Source organism: Pongo pygmaeus, chromosome 11 (genome assembly GCF_028885625.2).
Source record: "Pongo pygmaeus isolate AG05252 chromosome 11, NHGRI_mPonPyg2-v2.0_pri, whole genome shotgun sequence".
Lineage (NCBI taxonomy): Eukaryota > Metazoa > Chordata > Mammalia > Primates > Hominidae > Pongo > Pongo pygmaeus.
Genome location: NC_072384.2, coordinates 112309873 through 112337797, shown reverse-complemented (window position 1 = coordinate 112337797; position 27925 = coordinate 112309873). Strand labels below are relative to the sequence as shown.

At 33.5% G+C, this 27925-nt stretch overlaps 1 protein-coding gene across 4 annotated transcripts in view; it reads left to right on the top strand.

Annotated features, from left to right (window-relative positions):
* The window catches only part of ERBB4 (erb-b2 receptor tyrosine kinase 4), a 1171999-nt gene that overhangs the window by 576033 nt on the left and 568041 nt on the right, over positions 1–27925 (top strand). For all 4 annotated transcript variants that reach the window (XM_054477568.2, XM_054477569.2, XM_063647921.1 and 1 more), the window contains exon 3: positions 23140–23326. In XM_054477568.2, the coding sequence (XP_054333543.1) occupies positions 23140–23326 (187 nt within the window). The remainder of the gene's footprint in view (positions 1–23139; positions 23327–27925) is intronic.

Genomic DNA, 27925 nt, shown 5'->3' with positions numbered 1-27925 from the left:
CCATCTCACATGCAATGACACACATAGGCTCAAAATAAAGGGTTGGAAGAAAATCTTCCAGGCAAATGGAAAACAGAAAAAAGGCAGGGGTTGCAATTCTAGTTTTTATCAAAACAGACTTCAAACCAACAAAGATCAAAAAAAGACAAAGAAGGTCATTACATAGTGGTAAAAAATTCAATTCAGCAAGAAGATCTAACTATTGTAAATCTATATACTTCCCACACAGGGGCACCTAGATTCATAAAGCAAGTTCTTAGAGACCTTTGAAGAGACTTACATTCCCACACAATAATAGTGGAGATCATCAAGACAGAAAATTAACTAAGATATTCAGGACCTGAACTTAGCACTGGATTGAATGGACCTGATAGATATCTATAGAACTCTCCACCACAAAACAACAGAATATACGTCTTCTCATTGCCACATGGCAATTACTCTAAAATTGATTACACAATCAGAAGTAAAACACTCCTCAGTAAATGCAAAAGAACTGAAATCATGACAGTCTCTTGTACCACAGCACAATCAAATTTGAAATTTAGACTAAGAAATTCACTCAAAATTATACAATTATATGGAAATTGAATAACCTGCTCCTGAATGACATGATAAATAATAAAATTATGCAGAATTCAAGAAGTTTTTGAAACTAATGAGAACAAAGATACCATGTCCCACAATGTCTGGGACACAGCTAAGGAAGTGTTAAGAGGGAAATTTATAGCACTAAATGACCACATCAAAAAGTTAGAAAGATCTCAAGTTATTATAACAACATAATATCACAACTAAAAGAATTAGAGAACCAAGAGCAAACAAATCCCAAAGCTAGCAGAAGACAAGAAATAACCAGCGTCAGAACTGAACTGGAGGAGAGAGACATGAAAAACATTCATAAAATCAATGAATCCAGGAGCTGTTTTTTGGAAAAAAATTAATAAATAGACCACTAGCTAGACTAATAAAGAGAAAAAGAGAAAATTCAAATAAACACAGTAAAAAATGACAAAGGGGATATTACCACTGACCCCACAGAAATACATATTTTATGATTTTTTAAAATGCAAATAAAAAATTTGAAACTTACCCAGAGAGAAGTCTAATTAAGCAATGCCCTTAAATTGTGCATAAAGAGCACCCTTCCCAGCCTTAAAGCCATGCTGGGTAATAGGGTAAGAACTGCTTTAGTATTCAATTCAGATGTTCATCTTCAACCACACTTAAAGAGCTTCTGCTACTCTCAACTTTATAAATACAGTAAAGCATAAATTATATGGAGAAAGACCTAATACATTCTTGTAAGAAAAAAAAGTATGTATATGTAGTTCACTATACAATTAGCATAAATATTATTACATATGATAAACCATAGATTATATACAGTGTTTCAGGCGTTTCTCATTGAAGAACTTGGAGCATTTTTCAGCAAAGAGACATGTCTATTCAACTCTGAATGGATCCTGTTTTCCTAACATTGCTCAGACCCTTCTGTGCATCCAACTCGGCATATAATATCTCTTTTTTTCCTTTATTGGAGTTACTGGTGTCATTTGCAGTTGTCTTAACTTTTGTTACTGCTTTCCTAAAGGGGGTATGCTTTTATACACTTTAAAAATGCTCATGTTTATTTTACTTTCTACCTTCAATATGACTTAGATATAAAGCTTCTCTGCATCTCTGTTTTGATTCAAGAATTTTGTGTCCTGTGGTTTTTAATGCTTATTCTCTATTTGTTATGTAACTACTGTGGCAAAAAAGTAAAACTTAATCTTAAATTCTTTCATTTTTCAGAAAATGTACATTACTAATTTGAATTTGGGTTCAATTTGAATAGGTCCTTCACTGAGTAGAAATGGTATTTCTTTTGCAAATTGAAGAGAGCAAGGGCAGGAGAAGAGAGGGTAGAAAATAAAAAGGATATAGTCACCAAGCATCATTGTCTACTTATGCACTGGTACATAAATGTAACCCCTCCCCAATAAAAATATGGCTGAAATAAAAAAGAAGCAAATGCATAAGGTAAGAAGTGACTCATTTTACTTACTTTGATAGATATTGTGATCTGGAGACATAGAATTCCCTTATGACTTTATGACTTTATCCAAACCAATGGTCATTTTCAATTTATGCTTCGCAATGTTCAGTACATATGAATAAAAAGAGAACAGAGCAATAAATAAAATATATCTGCAACAATTGGATTAAATAATAGTTAAATTAAAGCAATAAGAAACTGATAGGGTGAAGTAGTCTGAGACAATCTCTATTTTATGTATTTCATATTCTGCTTTGATTCATTAAAAATGCCTTTATCTTAATCATGTCCTATTTGGTCACAACTGAAATCTGCATTAAAACATATGCTCTTAATATTTCTCATTGTAAAATATTTGGAAACTGGCCAAGCAATTCTTGAAATGATGCTTCATTTGCTTCACTATCAAGAACTAGAAAAATGATTTTCCTGAACTATGCCCCTAAACCATTCATGGTTAAAACTTGAGGGTGTTTTTATTGAAGCTTGTGCTGTACATCTGAAAAACCAATGATGCCTAAAGAGTTTGGAATCACAAGTTTGTGAGATGAAAAAAGTGAAAGAATGTTCAGTTTGAAGGGAAAAGCCCAAGAAAATGGCTTTTTAAAGTAGTTTGAAAAGTTTATTACATTACTTTAGTATGTAAGTTAATATGTATATTCTACATAGAAGATATGAATCTTAAATATGTAATTAATGTTATTAAATATATCTATGTAGTCTAAATGCGGTTTCAATAAAAATTGTTTGATACTTTGCTAGGTTCTACCTTGTTTTATACAGTTAAGATCCCCACAGAGAAAAGACGTAATCGTATTCTAAATGATTAACTTAAGTACTGTTAACTTGGCATACTGTTCAAAAAGGATATAAAATAATATATACTATGTGTAATGATTACCTGCAAAATTTTAACTAATGAATAAATTAATAAGATTACATGTTATAATTCAACGAGAAAACAATATAACTGAATTCTAGATTATGCCAACTTAGGTTCCTCTTGACCCTTCATGTTGATGCTTGATACCATTGCATTGTGTGGTTATTATAATCTTCAAAATAACCTGCATATATATTCTATGTAATTCTTTATCAGTGAATCTAATTTTGATCCTTTCACCGGGTGTTGTTTACTGTTGGCTTTTTATTAAAGTCATCATTCTTGGGGCCATTTCTTGTAAGTTTTAAGATGTTGCTAATCCTTGAGTAATTCTCCATTTTATCTACCACACTTACCAATGATAATTAAAAGATTGAAAATGAAAATACTTAAGTTTTTCTCTGATTGCATCATAATTTGCTGAAATATGTCACCTAAAAATTCTCAAAATTGTTTATTTTTACCATTTTCCATGACATTTACGTAACATTTTCTACCTTAAGTAAAGCCACTTAAATACTAATTGCAGTTCCCTATTACATATCAAGGTTTTAGAGAGATTTTTGGTTTTATTCATTTAGATATTCCCCAAATATAGCCCAAACCTGGCACTTAGCAAGCATTCATTAAATACTTACTGAATGAGGAAATAAGGGGATGGAATGTTCTATTTTGAACAAATTCAACAAAGGTAAGATTTTGAGCAATTGTTTCTGTGTAGAATTCACTCAGAAAAAAAACATTCAGGCATTTGTCACTCAAGTACACTAAGTGTAAGAGGTTCAGGATTATAAATGGGATCTTCAGCCCATTTAATGCAATTTAATAAATATTTAATAATTACCACATTATATATAAAGTATATAACATTAGGCACTGTACAGGACATTGCCGTTATAAAAAAGAGATACATATTCTCTCACCTGAAGCTCCTGACCTATTGTCTGAAGTAGATAAAATTATACACAACTTGGATAGTAATGGCACTAAAATTTACCTTATCTCCATGGGCATTCATTTGATCTGTCTTTTCTATAATGATGTAATAAAGTTCAGAGGAAATTGAGTAAAATGTGTTCTAAAGGCTATGCTGCCTCTAGAGAAATACAGGGTATTGGTTTTCCAAGTAGCATTTTCAAAAAAATTAATATAATACTTAAAATGTATAGACTTAAAAATCAACATGTAATGGTATATAAACACCAGTATAAAATAGACTGTTTTCTAACATTAAAAAAATCAATTAGCTTCCTGTTGCTAAGAGAGATAGTTAATCTTTTTCATTTTGGGGTTTAAACAAATTTAAGTCCGGGCGCAGTGGCTCATGCTTGTAATCCCAGCACTTTGGGAGGCCCAGGCAGGCGGATCATGAGGTCAGGAGTTCGAGACCAGCCTGGCCAACACAGTGAAACCCCGTCTCTACTAAAAATACAAAAATTAGCTGGGTCTGGTGGCAGGTGCCTACAATCCCAGCTCTTCAGGAGGCTGAGGCAGGAGAATCACTTGGACCTGGGAGGTAGAAGTTGCAGTGAGCCGAGATCGTGCCACTGCACTCTAACCTGGGCAACAGAGCTAGACTCTGTCTCAAATAATAATAATAATAATAATAATAATAATAATAATATTGAAATTCTTTTTTCTTTTTCTGAGACAGGGTCTCACTCTGTTGCCCAAGCTGGAGTGCAATGGTGTGAAGACGGCTCACTGCAGTCTTAATCTCCTGGGCTCATGAAATCCTTCCACCTCAGCTTCCTGGGTAGCTGGGACCACAGGCATGTGCCACGATGTCCGGCTAAATTTTGACATTTTTTTGTAGAGAGAGGGTCTCCCTGAGTTACCCAGGCTGGTCTTGAATTCTTGGCCTCAAGCAAGCCTCCTGCCTTGGCCTCCCAAAGTGCTAGGATTACAGGCATGATTCTCTGTGCCCAACCATATTGAAATATTTTTAAAAATAGAGATACATTTCTCAAATGTGATAAAGATAAAGATAAATATGCCTTGCCCTTTCCTCTTTTAGTACAAGTGTATTTTATGGCTTTCATATATAAATAAAGGTAAAGCATTATATAACTCTAAGTTTATAGAAATATACAGAAATCAATGGCTTTCTTAATTATGAAATATGTTCTGTGAAAAGGATTTTCTTTTCAAGTCAATGTTAGATCAATTATTCAGAACCTCAAATTCTGTTTTACTATTTTATTTTTCTAGTTTCCTCTGGAAATAGTATCAGCTACTTTCATTTTCTGCTTTGAATTACCTTAGCACTTAAAAAATTGTGTATATAACAACTTCGTTAATTTTAGTTGGTTTTCTTGTACTCCAGTCTTTGAAGTAAAATAGAAGAAAGTGGAGATGTTACTTAGGCAAGCATCTTTCAACACTAGAGCATTTATTCAAATGTGACTATGTCAGGCAAATCTTTTATGAAGATGGCATATTTATATGTTTATGATAATTTAAAAAATGAATATAGATTATATTGATCTTTTACATTCATGTTTTATTAAAATTATTGTCAGTGATTTAAACTATTTCCATTTATCAAATGAATATTTTTTCCATTTATCAAATGAATATTTACTTTTACACATTTCCTTAGTTCTGTAGAAGATATTTTTCAGTAACATACTGAGAATATTGGTCTAATATCAAAAAGCATAATATTTTCAGTATTACCCTTGAAGCACAAAGCTCTTTCACATGCTGTCCTTCTTATTTTTTCCTCTTTTCATGATACGACAGTGTCAACACATTATTTCATGGTATTGCAGAGGCAATTAGTTATACAAATTAGGTAATCACGTATCAACAAAGGCCTTGTGTTTGTGCCGTATAGGTAATAGTCTGTGTGGAGGAACTGTCATATAGTTGAACAAATCAGATTAGGCATTTTTTGAAAGGTAACATGGAAATAATAACATTAAATTTTATATTCTAAGTAAAAAAAAACAGTGAGCACAGTGCCGCCTATATAGTAGGTATTCATAAAAGTAATGTTCTAAGAGTAGTAATAGTGATAGTAAAAATTAGTATTTCTAGTGTTTTCAGTTACAGTAGCAGAAATTTATCTGAGTAGTAGAAAAATGTCCTGTAGAATCTTAATCCCCATGACCTAATTTGTTTTATCTATCTTTTTGTGCACTAACACTTTCTAACAGGGATTTGAGGTAACTGTGTCAGCTAAATGGACCTTAGCATGAATTATTTTTTAAGTTTTATTTCTGTGTGTCAGCTAGTAGAGATTATATCAGATTTTAGTATTGGAACCTGCTTAAGGAAATTAATGGAGGATTAAGAGAACAAGTTCTAGACAAGAGAGGTGAAAGGTTATTCCGTGGTGAAATTCAAGAGTGTTAAATGAAATGTCACCTATGTCATTATTTTTATTAACATCAGTTCCTTTTGAATATTCTTGTAGTTCATGAACTTAAAACCACAATACATTTTCTAGTTTAACGTAATTCTGAAAAAACATCTGTTGAAAGTTAGCGAATTGCTTCAGAAAATGGTGATTGGAGGTTAAATGTGATGTTTATATGAAATGGCTTTGTAAACTGCAGTATGCATATAAAATACCAGTGCTGTGAAGATGTTGACGAAGAGGACTGGAATGAGAAGTCAATATCCCCATTCATTCTCCAGAAGAGGAGGGAGATATTGATGTCACTTGTGTTAATGAGCATACCATGAACCTAGTACCTCACCACTGGGAATGTAATCCAATGTTGTTAACCACTGCTGAGGTCTAGTATGATTAATAAATCCCTTCCCAAGAGAAAAGTGATGAAGTTGACTCAGGAGAGAGAAACACCATGTGTCTTTGTCCAGTTTCCTTTAAGGGGATACAATAAATAGGAATAATTAAAGAGTTCATCACGAGCATTTGTCTACTGTACCTGTAACAAGTTGCAAAGAGACTATTCATTTTTTCATTTGTTCCTCCCTGTGAGACATTGTTATTTTTTATGTTTAAATTAGTTTGGTTACTGGGTACAGGTTGGAGACTATAAAACATAATCTTTCTTTCAAACAAAAGATACTTTCTCAGAGATTAAAGAAGAATTATGCCTATAAAGAAAATGACTGACTTTGTTTGTTTATAAATTTGCTTATAAATAGAATATCTTAGCCTTAATATCCCCAAGTTGTATTAGGCAAGCTTTTAAACAGTGAATGAAAAAAATCAAATCAACGTAGAAAATTTTGCTACTGCAAAATTAGGTTACAATGGAGAGAGAAACAGAGAGAGAGAAGAGAGGAAAGAGAGGGAGAGAGGCCTATTTACTCTTACAAATGGATATTTATTTATCTATCCATCCTATCCATCCACCATCCATCCAGCAATATGTGCAATAATAAATTCAGGTTAGAAAAATATATATTAATACAAGAATATTAATTTAAACTTTCCTCATAATGTATAAATATTTTATGGATCATATTGGTGGTATACTAGCAGGCACTGTTTTTATTACTTTTAGAAAACCACTAAGGCAACTCTACAAGCTATAAAATTAAACAGTTGCCTCAAATTAATAAGTCAATCAACCTTGACATTTTGGACTTGATTATTCTTTGCCTAGTGGTGGGCGTGGGAGGTGGGAAGAAAGGGCTGTCTGGTGCATGTATGATGTCTACCAGCAACCCAGATGTCTACCCACTAGATGCCAGTATCACCCTCCACCCCTCACCAAGGATGACAACCACAAATATCTCCAGACATTGCCAGATGTCTTCTGGAAAGCAGAACACCCCAGTTGAGAACCACTGTTTTAGACCTATGTGAACAATATTATACCTGACATCAATGAATATATATGAAATCACAGGTGCTAACATAATTTATTTGAAGATTAAAAACATATTAAGCACACAGAAAAATATATTAGATACATGTACCTGCTATCCATATTTAACAGATACACAGATATTAATGTCATTTAAAAGAATTTGTAAAAAAGAAGGTGGTAGTTTAACATCAGATAACCAAAAGTTCATATAGTACTTGGGAAAATTCCACAGACTTGTTCCTTATACCGGTTTTTTTAAAGCGCCATCAACCAAGTCTCCCAAGCTAAAAACCTCAGTCATTTCTTGTTGCTTGTTCTTCCTCAATTCACACATCCAGTAAGTCATGAAGTATTTTTGTATTCCACCTCAAAAAGATGGCTTGGATCTCAGAGCCATCTAATTTGTATTCACTGCCTTCCGCATCTCTTGCCTGGCAACAAGTTTCTAACTTTTCTCTCTCCACCAGCTTCTCACCAACCTACTCCATTTTTACCCTACAACTAAGAACGTAATTCTACACAATAAATCAAAGCCTAAATTCTCTGTATACAGTGCCACTAATTCCCCATTGCCTGATGTAAAAGTATAGACTCCTACATTAACTTTTTCCAATCAAGTCCCTCTCCTCCCTGACTCATTTTCCATTCAGCAGTCTTACACCTGTGAACAATACTAGGCTCTCTCAAGGCACTTTGACATTAGACATATTATTCTCTCTGCCTAAATGTGCAAACGTTTCTTACTAACATATTCAGCTCCTGCATATGAATAGATAGAATTTGATAGCAAGGAACACTATGCATATGAAATTGTTTGGTTTCTACTTTCATATATCAATTGGTGAGATGTGAAAAGGCAAGGGACATTTTTATGTCTTTTCTTATTTTTTTCCACTTGATGGCTTATTTTTATACTTCCATAAGCAAACATATAAGCAAACATTATACAAATATTGAAAACTTCACAAAATGAATACATAGCTTAAGTAGTTTGGAAAAGGCATACTCCTTTGTAATTGCCAATCTACATCAAGAAATAGAGCTTTGCTACCCACCTCAGAAACCCCATTATGTGCCCTATCCCAATCTCAAATGCTTTTCTCCCCAAAAGTAACCACCATTCTTACTTGTATAGAAATTCCTTTCTTGTATGTCTTTATAGTTTTACCACCCAAGTATGCACCCCTGGACACTATAGCTTGCTTTTAAAGTATTTTTTTCCAAATTTCCTTTAAGACATGTGACATAAGTTCCTCCTCCTCCTTTTTTCCCTCTTCTTATAATTTACCTATTCAAACACCTGGGACATTTTTCTGTAGAATTTTCTGAAGGCTAGGTTTTGTTAATTGCATATTCATGATCGAATTCACCATGTTTCTCTGTCTTTTGTACTTCCAACAAATGGCAGCTGGATCCAGAGACTTTATAATACTTATATTCACTCTCTTTGATGAAACCATAGGTGGTGGTGTGTTCATTCAGCGGGAGGCACATAATGTCTTGTTGTTGTCAAGAGTGGCAAATGTCTGAGATTTTAGAGTGTTTGCAAGCTAACAAGTTAGTCTGTCACTTGTGTTAGAAGAAGACACGAGACTCAATGGCACAGCAGTCAGCATGAGCTTCATGTTTACATGAGTTCCCATTGCCCCTGAGGCAAGACCCATGGAAGTGATTGGAAAGTACAAACAGGTCGATACTGTATCAAAAGAGATTTGTGTCACAGTTGCAGAACTCTGAGCTTATAAAACTCCATTTTTATAAAAAGGGCTGCTAACAAATCTGCCCTCCACCCTGGAAGGAGAAACTGTCTTGCTATTCCAATGCTGCTTACTATACAAACATTCTTGAAAAAAAAAAAAAAAGTCTGAAGAAAAGCTGGTACTCACCATGCAGAAACAACACAGAATTGTCTCCCAGCATTTTTTCTCTATTATTGTGATATCTTTTGCAATTACTAGCCAACCATGCTGAATATCTAGAACCATTAATTCATAAAGACTTTCAGAATGGCAATGCTCTAATTTTTAAGAATAAATATTATTTTTAGGAAAGTTTTAGGTTCACAGAAAAATCGTGAAGAAAATACAGCATTATTATATAGCTTATGCTCAGTTTCTCCTATTATTATTAACACCTTACATTATTATGGTACACATTTATTACAATTAATGAATCAAAATTGGTTGATACTATTTTAAAATTATTTTCACTTATTCGTTGGAACACCTTATAAGACATAGTGCCTGATACAGACTGATATCTAATCCCCAATATGATGGTATTTGGAGGTGGGGCCTTTGGGAGATGATTGAGTCATAAGAGTAGACTCCTCATGAATGGAATTAGTAACTCTATAAAAAAGAACCTAGAGAGATCCCTTGCCCCTTCTGCTATGTGAAAACATAGCAAGACATTGGCCTCAAGGAGTGGGCCCTCACAAGACACTCAATTTGCTGACACCTTGATATTGGACTTCCCAGCCTCCAAAATTGTGAGCAACAAATTTCTGGCATTTATGAATCACCCATTCTGTGGTAAATTGCTATAGAAGACCAAACAGACTAAGACACTACGTTTAATCTGTTATTTCGTTACCTGGTGTTACAGCTCATAAAGGAAAAAGATGAATGCTTATTTTCTTTTACATACATTTTCAAAAAAGTGAATTGGTCCTCTATTATTGTCCAAAGGTGAGAAATTTATGTCATTTAATATTATTATGGACTCATAGGTTTATATGTATTTTATGGATTATAATCAGTTGTAATTATTTTTGAAATTTAAGTTACCCCATCATTGGCCAGGAAGGGTCTCTTCCAATTGGTTCTTGAGCTCTTTTGACATGAACTTAGTAGTTTTTGATAGCTTCCTCACTATCTGCTATGATAAGATGTTTCCAGCTCATCTTATCTATTTCTTGTCCCATACCTAGAATATGAAATTTCTCCAAGAATTCCTGGTTTCTCTTTGTGTAAAACTATAATTTAAGACCACAATCTAGGTGCTAAATCCCTGTGGAACACTTAACAACCTTTCAGAACTTAGGCAATTGTCTGTTCCTACAACTTCCTTCTCCAATATTCCTCAGGCAAATTTATCCACTTCACCGCTGTGTACACACAGCGTGCTGTTGATACCTCCATTATGGTCTTCATTACTTTCTAATATTCAGAATCTTAATCATGGTTCCATTGTTGCATCTTAAACATGTTATTCGTTTGCTCCTTTCCATGTCTGTCTTTCACAGTGGTTGTAAACTACTAAGGGGCCAGGTCATGTTTTATACATCTCCATGTCCCCAGAGCAAGGAATAGCTTTGAATATACTTCAAGTACAGATTGCTGAATGAACGACACCAAAATAGGCAAAAAGATGATATTTTAAGAAGATATTTAAAATCAATATATTTTATACCTTGTAAGTAATTTATATGCAGTCTTAGAAGATACTATAATGATTGCTTCTCTGTAAAATTCCTATAGAGGGGAAACATAGAGAAAAATGTTTCATAATTCAGTTGTTTACTTGAAAGTCCTGAAGACAAACACACAAACATAGGCACAAAGTGCATCTCTAAGTAACAATTATGTCAAAAGAAAAATGCATTTTTTTCCCAAAATGGAAGGTGCCAATGTATGACCAGAAAATGAGGTAGCTTTATAATAAGATTAGATGTTTAATGCATAAAATTTTGAAACAAATGGTCTACTCTTAAAGAAACAAAGATACAGGCATTCACTTGCAAGTTATTGTAAATCTTTCTTGGCAAGCTATCATTTTCTTAGTGGCAATCTTGTCATTAGACGAAGATCGGAGATGATAAAGGAAGTAACCACCATAAGATTAAGAACCATGTCTATTTTGCTCACCACTGTGTCTCCAGCAACTTGAACAATATTTCTCAAATAGAGGGGGACAATAAACATTTGTAGAATAGATAATTGGATGGAGGGATGAATAGATGGATGTGTGGGTGGATGGATGGATGGATGAATGAGGGTGAAAGCATAGAGACTTAAAGACTTTTTTGAGGAAGAAAAGTCAAGTGCAAATTTAAAAATACATTTACGTTAGGATTGTTTGGTTATATTTGCATTATTAATTTATGAACAGAATCTCATTTGATTCTATGTATGTTTGAAAAGGTCCTCTAGCATCTAAGACAAGGAACCTAAGAGAAGCACCTAAGAGAATGTTGATTTTAAGAGTTTTAGGATACTTAAAGTACTTTTTAAAGCAGATTTTGCAGTTATAAATATCTGAAGCATGCTGCAGTAGCTTTTGAGAAATCACTCTTTCTTAGCTAATATTTTTGCCATAAATAAACCTTAGAAAGAGAATGTTATTCTTAAATCAAAATTTTAGACCACGTTGCTATGGATAGTACTTTAAACAAGGAAGTAATTGGTACCACTTTTTGAAAAAATACGTCAAAGGGATTGGGATTTTGATCTTGGGAATAAGAGCGATCTCGTTGTTGTTTTAATATTTCCTCCATCACTTTTTGTCTATGTGACTTTGGGCAAGTTATTTCACTGTGGTTACTTCATGTATAAAACAGGGGTAATAGTCAGAGTGATTTGACCAGTAGGTGACAGAAGACATAAGAATGTCTCACTCACAGAAAACACTAATTAATATAAGTTAATGTAATTATTTGAAAATTTGTACTATTTGAAATAGTAAATAGCTACTTAGAAACTTGTGACTTGCATAAGGATACTTAAATAAGAAAAACATTTAAATTTCTTGTCTACAAGTCCACGGCCTCAATTTTTGTTATATTTGTAGTCCTGATTGTATCCACAGATGTCCATAGAATGCCTATTGCGTATGTTTGAATTTAATATTAAGAGCATCATAAGTAACATCAGACCTTGTTGTCACTAGAGGAGATGACTAAAGCAAATATTTGCTTTTTAATAAATTAATTAAGGCTCTGTTTTGTGTTTTTTATGGCCAAATATTTAGACAGATATTGAAGTGTGTCTTGGCAGGCTTGTCAAATCCAGGCCTGATACTTTGGCTCTCTTATTTCTGAGATTGCTCATCCTTTTCATTTAAAAATAACAACAGACTAGTCACAGAAGCAGTCACCTCTAACTTTTGCACCCTCAAAGGGCATTTCCCATATGCTTTTCAACAGAGACAGCTGTTGTCAGCCATAATTTCATAGAGGCCCATTTTCTTTCGTTAAATTTTGAATGGGAAAACATCACATTTATAAAAGACCTCAGACATGAAACTGTCACTCTTAATTGTACATTGAAATGCTAGCAAGCAGTTTTCTCATCTAAACTTTGGTGATGTGTAGTTATTCCTTTAGAAATAGAAAAATACAGTTTTATATATGCTGTGCAACACAGGGAACATATTGAAAAAGAGTTCTGGATTCAGAAAAACAATAGAAACTAATACTGAGGGATAGCTATGAGCCAGACCTTCTGTTAAGCAAGTCATAGAGATACACTTCTCAAAATAATCCTAGGATTTGGAGACCTTAACATCCCCATTTTACAGATAAAAATACTGAGGCACAGAAAGGTTAAATAATTTACCCAACAATACTGCTAAAACCTAGGATGTGAACTTAGGCCGTGTTTTAATTTACTAGGAATGCCATAACAAAGTACCACGGACTGGGTGGCTTAAACAACAGATATTTATTTTCTCACAATTCTGAAGCTGGAAGTATGAGATCAAAGGCTCTGCAGCATTGGTTTCTTCTGAGATCTCTCTCCTTGGCTTGTAGATGACCAACTTCTCTCTGTGTTTTCTCATGGTCTTTTCTCTTGTCATGTCTGTGCCCTCATCTTTTCTTCTTTTAAAAACACTGGTTATATTGGATTAGGGCCCAACTTAATAACCTCAGTTTAGCCTAATTACCTCTTTAAAAACCCTATCTCCAAATACAGTCCCATTCTGAGGTAGTATGGTTTAGGACTCCAGCGTATACATTATGGGGGTTTGGCTGGGCACAGTGGCTCACATCTGTCATCCTAGCACTTTGGGGGGCAAAGGCAGGAGTATCGCTTGAGGTCAGGAGTTCAAAACCAGCCACAGCAACATAATGAGACCCCCATCTCTACTGGAAAAAAAATTAGGTAGGTGTGGTGGTGTGTAGCTGTAGTCCTAGACACACGAATCTGAGGTGAGAGGATCCCTTGAACCCAGAGTTCAAGACTGCAGTGAGCTGTGATCACACCACTGTACTCCAGCCTTGGCAACAGAGCAAGAATCTGTGTCATAAACAAACAAATATATGCATGAATAAATTTATTTTAGGGAGTGGTCATATTTAGCCAACAATAGATAATCTGACTGAAGCTATATCTTTATGTGCTATGTAGTACCAATTGTTTAATTAATTTTAATATTAAATGTTTTTGCTTATATATTGTTTACCATTCCTAAACTTATACAAAATATTTACAAATATTTCGGCATAATTGCACTAATGATAATATGATGAAATTGATTATCTTTTGTTGATTCAACTTTTAACCGTTTAACAGGAATTTTTCCTGTTTTGCAGAAGAGGATTGTAATATTGAATAATTTGCACAAGGTCAATAAGTGATGGAGACAGGAGTCAAACTAAGATTGTGAGACTACAGAACCCAAATTTAATCACTAGGCTGCATCATCCTAACCCGTTTGGCTCTCTGTGGAGAATACTCGTCATCACATGGACAATGTTAATAAACATTAAGACGCTTTGATTCAGTTGTAGCTTCAGTTGTACGAAAGTGCTGAAAACTAATAATTTATTTTTACTTCAGCTCTATCTATATCTAAACAAAGTTTAATTCAAAGGTTTCCAAACATTCTTACTATTTTTGCATTTATGCATTGTATCTAATTTCAGTTAAAAGTCAATTCCCCAAATCATTGGAGCTTAATGTGTTTATCTGATAGGAAAAAAATTGAACTCAGTATTATATTTTAAATAGTTATTAAAGATTATTAAAATGTCTATTTGAAATCCAAGCTTCAAAATATAATCCTACCTGTATAAATATGTAGAAAACAAATACACACACACACACACACTTTAGAGATGATAGAATCTTCAAGTTATGAATTTTTTGAAATATATATACTTACAATTGGAATTTTGTGTGATTATGTAAATGAATCTACCAAAGCTTCCAACTTAGTTTGTGTAATCTGTTAAAAGAAACACTATAGACAAATTAAATTTAGCGGAGTTTATTTAAAAAAAGAATGTTCATGAATTGGGCAGCACTCAGATCAGGAGTAGTTCAGGGATTCCTACCCAGCAATGTGAACAGGCAGAATTTATAGATGGACAAGTAAGTATTATGCAGAAACAGTTTAAATTGTTACAGCTTGGCATTTGTCTTATTTGGACATAGTGTGATCAGTTGGTAGTCTGTGATTGACTGAGGCCTGGCTGCTATGATTGGCTGAGATTCAGCTACTTGTTATGAGAATATACTCTTAAGTTAGTTTGCAGTTTGTTTATATACTAATTAGGTCACAGTTTGCTGTATAGAAACTCAAGGTACAGAGACAACTTTGGGCCAATTTAATTTAATTTTACAAACCTAACTCTAGTGTAATAAGTCTATGATACAGAAATACAGTCTTGATAAGGTCAGGAGATGAAGAATCAATTGGGAATGTAGAGATCTGAAGGGGGACTATTAACTCTCCAGCCAGCTCAGGAAAATATAAAGGACAAAAAAAATATGGTTAATTCTAGGGAGGTGAGCTAAGGAGTCCTCTTCTCAATGGAGCTAAAGGTGTTCACTGCTAAGAAGTCATGGGTTGAGAGCTGGCTAAGTGGCCAGTGATGAGGGAAATGGCCTGCAGATTCTTAGAAAGTAGAACTCATAGCAACACTAGTACCCAACAGACTAGCTGGAAATGGCTGAAAGTTAGCAGTTTGTTGGGATGACCTGATAAGGTTTCCTACCGCTTGAGTATTATTTCACGCTGTGTGTAAGTAGTATGAATTCTACTCTACTCCAGTCAGTATATGACATTTCACATTACTTTTTTTTTTTTCAAATCTAATTAAATAAGACTTTGAGTCCCTCCTTGCCAGGGTGGCATAATCCTTGGAGTTTTAAGAACAATGGGAAAAATGAAAGCAGAATTCCAAAGCAAACATACTATCTCTACAAGCAGCAGGGATGTGTAATGTTTGCTCTATGTTTATTAATGTGCTTTTATTCTGGTAAACTTTTTCATACTATGTCATAGTTAAGAATGTTTTCTGCTTTAGGTATTCTCAGACATGCTGTGAAGGGCAGGGACAGAAATTAATTGTCTGGGGAAATTTAATGGAAAGCTTTACTGATAGAGAGGCTACAATTTGCTACTACATTTGTCACCGTCAGAGAACACATAAATTCTGCAGTCATTACCAGCAGAAGGGACTTTCTATTACCCCCACTCCTACCACCATAGTTCTCTGTTCCCTACTATTCTCTGTGATACTACAGATTTATCTGACTTCAAGTCTATTGACCTTAAGTAATCAGCATTATATTTGTTGATTCTTACCTGATGAAATGTATTAGTATTTTTTTGGATAATATCTAATTGTGTATGAGTTCTTAAGACACTGAAGTAGAAGTTAAGAATTTGGATCTTTTTGACTGATTACAGAAGGTTTTAACAAAAATGGATAGGTATATTTTCAAAGAGATGCTAATTTTAAAGAAAAATAAGTAATAAACATGGATTTGATGAATAATTTTAGTTGGAAAAAATCTAGGAATAAGAGCTTTACATACTTAGCTAGGAACATATAATTGCTTTTAATGTGCATAAAATCATTCCTAAACATTTATTAAATATTTAGGAATTGTGTGGTACTGTAATCACTTTAATCTTAAGGTAAATGAAGAAACATTTAAGGAACTAGTCTCCATTTCTATTAAGGATCAATTTTTTTTAAAAGTCAACTAAGAAGAAAAGAATTAGGGATTCATGTCAAATACAGAAAAATTAATAGCTATTAAAAGAGTTGTGAAATGAAGCATAAATTTAAAAATAGTGAAGACTGATTTTTCTGAAATGATCTAGAGGTAAAAGGATAACCCAGTCAGTCAATACAGTCCCATCTAATCTTTGATTGAGGGACATCCATTGAAAATTCCAGGTTTATAACTGCAGATTTCACATTGTCTCTAAAATATTATGCAGGAGAAATGCTTATAAAATTTGTTGTCATTTTTAAAAATCATGATTTTTTTCCTGGACTTATTGCTAATATGGTATGGGAAATTATTTTTTTTGTTTTCCATATCTTTTGATTTCTATCATCAAATGTCATAAACAAAACAAATTGTCCCTTCGGTTAGAAGAGTTTTGAAGCATTCAAAGCTTTAATAATATCCGATTGTATTTACTACTTGAACAAAGCAACTGTAGAAACCTACATTGATAATGAAAATCAATCAGTTTTACTGAGCAGAAGCTTACACCATAAGGAGGAAGATATATAGGAGGGTATTCACTCTTTGGTTGACAAAATAGGATGACTTCCTACAACTAAACTGTTACTGAGCCAGAACCAGAGTCAGGATTTTGTCTTTGCTAGGGCATTCTTTTTTTTGGAGAAAAACCTTTATTTGATATCAAAGACATCGCCAGTAACTCAGAAATTAGATTTTATTTTATTTTATTTACTTTTTTAAATTATACTTTAAGTTCTGGGGTACATATGCAGAACGTGCAGTTTTGTTACATAGGTATACACGTGCCATGGTGGTTTGCTGTACCCATCAACCCGTCACCTACATTAGGTATTTCTCCTAATGCTATCCCTCCCCTAGGGCATTGTTATAATTTCTGTTTACTACTGTGGTCCTTGGACATAAATCATAATTGTGTTGTTCAAACAATGTTTTGTATTAGTAGCAAGTTCATAAAATTATTTTCCTTGGAAAATGATATCTAAAAAGACCTTAAGCATTGCTTTCCACTTTTCGATTCCATTCCATTCCACAGCCATTATTAAATGTTCAGTGCCAGAGTCTATATTTAGGGCCATAATATACACACATAAAGTATAAGGAACCATTTCTGAAATTTAGTAATAAATTGCAAATTGCATAAGCAAGATATAAATGTACCAAAGGTTACATAACAGAGAGTTTAAAAGCAACAGTTCTTATGTAATGATATTATTTTTTTTTTTCTGCTTAGATTGTCCACAGGCAGTTCATCTGCCTGGCTATTATCAGAGATAATATTTGTAATACTTAGCATCTGTTAAATACTTACTATTTGCCAGACAGGTTTCTTATATCTTCTAACCCCTATTATGGTTTTATAATAGAAATATTGGTATCTCTTTTTTAAAGATGAAGAAACTGAGGCTCAATGAGGTTAAGCAACCTGAGAAAGCCACAAAGCTAGTACGCACAAAGGCTGGGTTTGGAGTCCAACTTTGCCTGGCAGACAAGCCCACATTTCCTACCATTATACTTTCCCATAGATAAGTCCATATGTTTAAAAGTCGTTTTTATTTTCTCAAAATTTTCTAAAACAGTGGAAAATGTTGTGCTACTCAGATTCTTTCTGATGGCTGAAAGGAGAGGAACAATGGATAACTGACATGGTTGTGTGGCCTTATCAGACATTATAACATACAATTTACACTTTTAGATATCTCTTCACTTTTTATCCAGATCTGCCAATATTGTCTCAAACCACATTATTTACTCTTTTTCATCATTAAGCACTCCTACCATTATTAACTTGTTTCCTGTAATTGTTTTTATTTGTAATCAGTACACATGGCTCGTGATCTGCACTGGAGTTTCCTTTTGAGATGTTTCAAGATATTTGTTCACAGAAAGACTATAGGAATATCTGAGAGAATGTGACTATGAATACCAGAATACAGAGAGCAAAATAAGGCATGATATGTTTTTTTTAGATATAAGAATTTTATATTTATCTCCTATAACTCTTTTTAAAATGCTTCAGTTCCATGTGTCCCTCTACATGTAAAAGATTAAAGCAACACATCTTGGGTTGAGAGATTTGCTATGATTTTTTTTTCTATTATTTACATTATTTTTTTGGGTCAGAGAAAGGGATGTAACAATTAAGATAAATAGGATCGTCACTATCATTATCATAAAACAATTTACTATCGACCAACTTATGGATGGCCTTGTTCAAAATGGCTTAGACATGCATTCTCAGCATTAACATGGAATGATGTCCAGAGTTCACATAAGAAAAGGATATTTGTTAGGCTAATGCTTAGTTTATGCATACTATTTTGCAAGAACAGAGGGTAATAAACAGAATGAATAATGACAGAGACTTATTTTGGACACTAGAACCTCAGTTATAACAGCAAATCCCTCCAGTTCTAGAATCTTTACAAGGGAGTAGCTATTGTTTTTAATCTGACCTTCCATGAAGACAAGACACATGTCTCTAAGAATAATGTAATACACACCCTGGAATGAGAAGTATGTAAATATTACAACACAATTAATTCAAATATAAATATATTTAGTAATATGCAAATACAAAGATGTTCTTAGTTATGTTTTACTTTTTCTAGTAGATAAGAGCACTTGGAGCATCCTCTTCTGCGTTAGTTGGTCCTTCTTTATGTGTTCAGCATTGTTCTTGGTTCATACCTATCACACATTCTACAGCCCTTATTATTTGCAGATTATTTGCAGCTTGTGGTAGTATGTGATCCAAATGCCATGCCAAGTGACACTGAAAAATTACTATTAATGTTACTCTTTTACAAATAAACTTATTCTTTTACCTGAGTATGCTTCATTTGTGTTTTCTCTGTTGACATTATAAATGTGTTTCTCCATCTTGAGATAAACCAATAACATTTTACACTTTTTGATAAGAAGAGTCACTTCCTGAGTGGGATGGAAGCTAATGATACGTTTGTTTTGGAATGATGGATCTTATGATACGTTGTAGGCAAAAGAGTCATAATACATCCTCCATCACCACATTTATCATTGTGATATAATCACTAAATAATTATTGTATTCAAGTTTAAAGAAAACTTTTTAATAATGAATGAATTTTACTTTTTAGACCATATGATGTCAGCATGTATTTATAATCTCTCTTTAAGAGCTCAAAGAGGTAGATAAGGGCACTCAAAGAGGTAACAGCTCAACCATTAGAACAGTGTTTGAAGGAGGAATTATAGAACCCTAGAGCTAGACTTTCCCAGGAGGTGCAATTTTAAACAAATTGCTGTGTACAAACAATGCATATCACTGCTGAGTTTCACCCCTCTTTTCTATTGTCCTAGGCATTTATCTCTTCACCCCAAGACACTCACTGTATTAGGAATACTCATAGTGGCTTAGAGTTCCCAATTTGATGCTAGATATGAGTAATTCCATATATCCCTTTCCTTTTCCTCTCTGCTTTTGCTCCATTAGGATTCTACTCTTCTATTGATTATTTGTAGCATGCTTATTCTTAAGAATTGTAAGACTAGGGGGAAAGAGTCTGAATAGAGGCTCACATATTTTATTGTTTATTATAAACCAACTAGAGATTACTAAATAAATAAAATGTTATATTTTCCCATTTTGACAGATATATCTTTATAACAACCTGGATGGCCAGGTACAATGTTAGAACTTTTGGAGTCCTCAGGAATATGTTGGCATGGAGAGAAATGGCTCCAGCCTACAGCTTCTCTTCCATCCTCTTCTATCCTGTATTGTGAGAGGTCTTACATGCAAGTTTTTGAACACTCTAGCCTACATGTCCAGGATCTGTACAGTTTTCCTTCAGACATTGACACCTGGACCACCTATTCCTTCCTAAATATATGCACACTGGTGGCACGATCTGCTGTCTGGGGATGGAACTGGGGAAGATGACATTACAGTTTCTGGGTAAAGACTTGGGGTTATTTGCAAAGGGAATTCTGGGATCACAGGGTCTGGAAGGGGAGAGTGCAGAATCTAAATGGACCTTTTTCTTCACTCCACAGACTTTGTACAGTGGTGAAGGGTATGGCCAGAGAAGGGCCAGAGTGATACTTGTTGGTTTCTTACCGCCACTCTCCTGATCACATGAGACACAAAAGTTAACAAACCAAAGTGCTTGAACTTATAGGGCTATATTCTGGGAAAAAGAGAGACAGGTTACCAATACTAAATCTGATAAATGTATGAATGATATAGTATAGTAGAAGGTAAGAAGTACTGGGGAAAATATGAGAATCGAAGCAGGTAAAAGTGTAGGGGCTACAGTGTTCAACAGGTTTATCAGGGCTGGCCTCAACTGAGAAGGTGATATTTGAGCAAAAACTTGAAGGTAGTGAGGGAGTTTGCCAAGAAGATAACAAGATGAAGGGAAACTCAGGTTTTTAAGGGCATAATGCACAATTTAAGGTAGAACTATACTTTTCGTGTGAAAGAGAACTGATGACTAGATCATACACTGCAGTTCTGTCTAACAGAATTATAATAAGAGCCATAAAATGTAATTGAAAATGTTTTGCCACAATAAGAAGGTAAAAAGAAACAACTGATACTAACTTTAATAATACATTTTATTTAACTTAATTTATCTCAAATGTTATCATTTCATCATATAATCTTCAAAATCCAGAGTGTAGTTTGTACTTACAGCACATCTAAATTTATGCCAGCTATACTTCAGTTGCTCAGGCCACATATGACTAGTGGTTATTGCACTGAACAGCATAAACATTTTGATACATCAGTAAAAGGATTTTGTCTGTTACTCTGAGTAACTTAGAAGATGTTTCAGAGTTTTAAGCATTGAAGTGTTGTAATTTGATTTATGTCTTTAAAATATCTTGGCTAGCCTGAACTGAGAATACACCATAGGGATCAGGAATAGACACAAGGAGACCTGTTGCAATAATCTAGATGAGGAATGATGATGGCTCAGGTTGGAGCCATGGATGACATAAGAGGTAGTTGAATTTCTGATCATTCTGAATGTAGAACAAATAGTATGGATCACACTTGGGGTGTCAGAGGAGAGTCAAAGATGACTGAAATTTTGGCCTGAAAGTCAGAAAAGATGGAATAACCTGAACTGAGTTGAGGAAGGCTGCCAGAGGGGTGGGGGAAGAAAAGAGTTCAGCCATTGATAGATGTATCTGAAAAGCGTATTAGACATCCAAGTAAGGATGTTGAGTAAACAGTTGGGTATAAAACTGGAGTTTGGGGAAAGTGTAGAGATAAATGTTTGGAGATCACCAACTTTGAAACTGAATAAGATTACCAAGTGAGTGAGAATAGACAGGGTTGGGGGGAAGTACCAAAAACAGCCTTGGAGCATCTGAAATGAAAAGGGTTAGTTAGAATAACATGAAATTGGTATTAAAATGATATAAAATACTTGAGTATTTTTGTGTCATTTTTAGTTTTTTTTTAATTCTGACAACTATTTATCATCATTTTATTGAAAAACTTAATATTTAGATGAAACTCAGACTTTCTTTATGACACTGTTTTGCTTTAAAATGTCTCACAAACCCTCAAATAATTATATAGACAACTAAATTTAAACAGTGGGCAGTAAAAATTAAAAATGTGGTTGGAATGAATTTATAGACAACAATTAGGTTTTTTTTTGAGACAGAGCCTCACTCTGTTGCCAGGCTAGAGTGGTGCAATCCTGGCTCACTGCAACCTCCGCCTCCTGGGTTCAAGTGATTCTCCTGCCTCAGCCTCCCAAGTAGCTAGGACTACAGGTGCCTGCCACCATGCCAAGCTAATTTTTTGTATTTTTAGTAGAGATGGGGTTTCACCATGTTGGCCAGAATGGTCTTGATCTCTTGACCTCATGATCCACTCACCTCGGCCTCCAAAAGTGATGGGATTATAGGTGCGAGCCACCGCGCCCAGCCACAACAATTAGTTTTTAATACATGTTTTTTATGTTTGTGTTCCCTAGAGATGTACAGGGCAATTTTTATTTGGTAAATATAGCACTAAACACCAATACAGCCATTTTAAATCTATCCTACAATTTACAAACTAACATGGCTTTGTTTTACTTAGGCTCACCAATATGCTTTTTTATTTAAAGTTTGACTGATGGTTGTGTGTCCTTAACTTATTGTAGTCTGTTGATAAGCAAGACCTTTATTCCTTTAACTATATTCAAATCTCAGGTATGAAGAAGGTCCCATAAACAAAATCCATCATTTTAGTATAAGCACATTCATAACTGTTTAAAAGAAATACAACTTATACTTCAAATGAGATTCTAACCCTTTGTGGTCTTTTATTATGAAGCCAATTATTTAGAATATGATATGGAAAATAATGTATTAAACTAAAAACTGAAAAATAGAGTTTAATAACTCATTTTAATCTAAATTGCTACATATACATAGTGACAAATTCGTTTTGTGATACAGGCAATTGTTTGTGTCTTTTCAGTCTGTTCGAGAAGTCACAGGCTACGTGTTAGTGGCTCTTAATCAGTTTCGTTACCTGCCTCTGGAGAATTTACGCATTATTCGTGGGACAAAACTTTATGAGGATCGATATGCCTTGGCAATATTTTTAAACTACAGAAAAGATGGAAACTTTGGACTTCAAGAACTTGGATTAAAGAACTTGACAGGTAAGGAATATATCCAAAATGGCAAATATGTTTTCATTATCAATATAAGGCAATGCACACAAAAATGTGTATATAGGGTTAATGTCATATTTGTTACATTGAGGAACAGTCTAAGGCATTTAAATATCAGTGATTTATTCATCTTATGAGCAATGATGCCCTGTGATGCCCTTGCTTTTATTTATAGATTTTGTAAGTTTAGTGTGAAGGATACCATAATACTGCATCTCAGCTGAACAGGAGTAAACTCTGGAAATGCTCCATGACTGAAAACTGAGATATGAAACATGCTGTGTTTGGTGGTTTCAGGTGAACAGTGGACCATATCATCAAATCCTTGCAATAATGCAATAACTATCATTAGAGCTTAGTAACACCCAAGCTGTTGTATCTATTTCCATGAATCTTTAGTTTTCTGCACAATCACCTTATTTTTGGAAAATATATCTAATTTATACAGTTTTGATTTCTCTTATTCAGTAGCTCACTAAATGCCATCAGCAATTCTTTCTCAGAATACTTCAATAACATCAGATCATCAGAGTAGGTTTTTCTCATTAAGATTGGAAATATATGATGTAAGCAACCTAAAATTATCGCCCTTCTATGAAAAACACTCGATAGGAATTTATTTTGTAAGCTGGTTCTTGCTATCCCACTGTTACTTTTCAGTTCACATAGCTCAGGGTACATAAAAGTTCTGTGGGAGGCTTTTTGGTATAATGGTTCTACTCATGAATTTTATTCATGTATACCTTTAATCAAAATGAGCTGCTTACTGAGATCGCGCCATTGCTCTCCACCCTGGGCAACAAGAATGAAACTCCATCTCAAAAAAAAAAACAAAAAGAGCTAATTAGTAAATAATTAGTACCTAACTGTAGGATAAAGGAGTTTACACTTTTAATTTACTATAAATTAATATAATCTATATATTTTGCATCCAAACCTGTAGTGGTTTTTTATGTACTTTGAGTACAATAAGTAGTAATAATTATTGGCATTGAAAAATTAAGCAGTTTAGAGATATGGCCTTAAAATATAACAAAAAGCAAGATGAATATTGTCAGAATATTGAAATCATTTGTTTCTTATATTTGAAGTGGATATTAAATTTCTAGTTTTAAGTTAGACATAGCTTTATAGTTAGCCAGACATGTGAAATAAAATTGGGATATTTTGAGTGAAGAAAGGAATACTGATTGTGTTATATATTTTGGACATGATTGCTATAGAGTTGATGAAATAATGGTGAATGCAAATTGTTCCGAATTTATAGATTCCTTCATCAACATTTTCACTTTTATTTCTTTCAAAGATAGTTTTCTTACTGAAGAATGGAGTTTTTTACTAAATTGCTACTTATATAGAAATAATGATAGGAGAAAGAATTTTGGAAATGAAATATGTAGAGAACAATTGAACGATTGAAATTAGGAATCTAAAAATACTGTAATATGATCCAGTTAAAACCTGCATAGGAAGCATTGTGTTTTCATCATGATTTCCCTCTGATTATATTAAAGAAAAAAATGAATAAATTTCTTTCAAACTGTTGTATAATACTTGAATCTTGTTATTATTCCATAAGATGTGCTGTTTGAGGAATCTTTCCACATAGAGAATTAGTCTTTAAATAGTTCCCTTATTTATTTTCACATTTAATACCCGTACTACTAAATTATTAAAGCAGAATTATTTAATCGATCAAAATTATGCCACATTTAAACATACTTCATACCGAGTAAGTGCGTAACTTGTATTACTTAAGATTGTGACAGTTGTTTAACTTGTGCATACCAAAATATAACACTATTATTTCAAGAATATTATTATTCACTTTGCCTGGAAGCTGTGTTATTTTGTTTTGCCATAGTACAAATGGATAATTAATAAGTGATTAAGAGAATGAGTTGATTGTTTAGAAAAATACATACTCGTTCAAAAGTTATTAATTTTTTTGAGTATGAGTTGAAGAAAGTGCAACAAAATGGTAGAAATTTAGACTAATATGAACATTTTTCAGATATTTTATTTATTAGGTGGTTGTTATATGCCAAAATTATTCTGTAAGGGAAACAGTCTAGGGTCATTGAACTTTAGGTATTCTGGTCGATAGTGTTACTCCAGTTGTGAGAATCAGAAGTTACACGGACGCATGATTGTGTTTGTGTTCAAGAATATGCAAGAAATGACAGAAGACACCTAACTGTTCACATGGAAGAATATGGGATAAAATTTTCTCTACGGCAAAATCTTAAAAGGCTAAATGTTCTAGGTAACCCGATTAAAGCAACAAATAAGTGCCATAATTAAGTTCAGGTAAGATTGTTTTTGTACTTTGGAAAAATATTTATGTTGCTTGTTTTTGTGTTATACAAAGCAAGAGTTTTTAAAACAACATTTTTATATTCTATTAAGTGTAGAGCTACTGGACTGGCCTTAATTTTTTATACCTGGTATAAAATGAGGGGAGATAGCAAATCTGCTGATTAGTCGGATACCTCACTGCCTAATCTACCATACTGTATTAAATTTTTAACTCCGTTCTTAATGGACCATCACCATGAGCATCATCCGGGAACTTAGAAATGCACATCCTTGGGCCTCACCTGAAACCTACTGAACAAGAAACTCTGGGGGTGGGGCCCAGCAAGTTGTGTGTTAAGTATCCCTCTAGTGATGCTGATGATTACTACAATTTGAGAAGCACTACTCTAATTAATGGTATGTTACCAAGAAATGGTAGCACAATATCCAGTTAAATTCTTCACACTTATTTGCTGCAAATAATTTTTATTCATCTGTCATCTTGCAGAGAGAAAGGAAGGGATGGGAAAGGAACAGATAAGGTTTTGCTTTCATGACAAGAAATACACTGTATGTTCGGGTGAAAATGAAAATAACACACTGGGATCCTGGATAGAAACTTGGGTATAAAATGACTTAAAGATAAGGAAGATGCTGGGAAGAAAGTTTTTCTATAATCATTTTGCCAAATATCAACTTTATATAATGATAAACCATTAAAAAGACAATAATAATTCATGATGAATTTTCTTCTTAAGCAAAATTTTATTTTTAAGTACTTTCAACAGGGTAAATAACCAGTAACAATTATGGGGATGGGAAGTGTGCAGAGTGTTGTAACTAAGAGTTTTGAGATGAAGAGTTTAAGCATTTTTTTCTTTTGTGTGTGTGTGTATATATATAGTGTACATACATATATAGTGTATATATATACAGTGTACATATATATAGTGTATATATCTATAGTGTAACCATGTATTATATATATGTATATATATGTGTATATATATATATATATGGTTTGCATTTCTACTTAAATCTTTTTCACTGTTTGATATGAGAATAGTATGTGTTCAGAACAGCACATTAGCTTTCTGCAAACTTTGTGTAAAAGAGATATTTAGATAACATGAAGACTGTCATTATGCACTAGTTAATGGTTGGATGTCATTTAGACATATACAAATTAATTCGCACATTAAAAATTCTTACTAATTTGCTTAATGTTCACCAAAAGTTGCTGCATGGCCTAAAAAATTACTGCAGATCTTACTTACATACTTTCATGTTGGTTGTGCCTGAGACAATAAATGGATTTAAACCTATTTTTCTGGCCAAATAGAAAAACTTGTTTTACTGCTGCTTCTCACATTTCTCATTATGCACAGGGTAGATGATAAGTAGAGGGGAAAAGAGGCAGGTGCCTAGACTAAAAATAGGCCACACAATCTATAAAGGGGTGAGGAACTTATATTGGCGTACTCTAGGTGTCCTGTTAACACTGCCTTACTTTCTTCTTGCCAGTGGAGAGGTTATACTTCCATCAGTGCATCCCTTCAGGCATACAATCATCTCTATCTCGAGGCCATTGGGAAGGTCCCTACTGCATCAGAGAAGTCCATAGCTGGACAGGGGACATCATGTCTTCCATTAAGGTCACTTGCACATGGTTGTGGTTCTTATTAATCACTCTTGATGAGGATGTCCTGCTGATTTTTTTAAATCACCTCTTTCTTAATCAAACATTCCTATTCAAATCGACATTTAATAGTATATATACAATCTTAATTAATTCTATAAGCTTCTACTTGTTTAGTCATTAGTCTGGCCAAACCCTAAAAGGAATTATATGGGCCATAAAACCCACTATTATTTTCTCCCTTCTATAATTTATAAAATCACCTCACCTGTTACTAATGGTTGGTAATATGACACAATTTAATCTATATATTATATTGTAGATATAAAGGAATCTTTCATAAATACTTAAGTTTATATCTATTCTATTTATATCCCAAATGGGAAGATAAATACTTAAGTTCTTATCTATTTTGTTTATATCTTAAATGGAAAGATAAATGCTTAAGTTCATATCTATTTTATTTATATCCATATAAAATAGATAAATGTGGTTTCATCTTGATATGCAATGATAACCTAGGTACAAATTTAATACACATATACATGTATTTATCACACTACATTTCACCTTAGATATTTGAATTTTCACTTTATAAATTATGAGAATATCTTTAGAGGAGGTGATATTTGGGATGATACAGAAATACA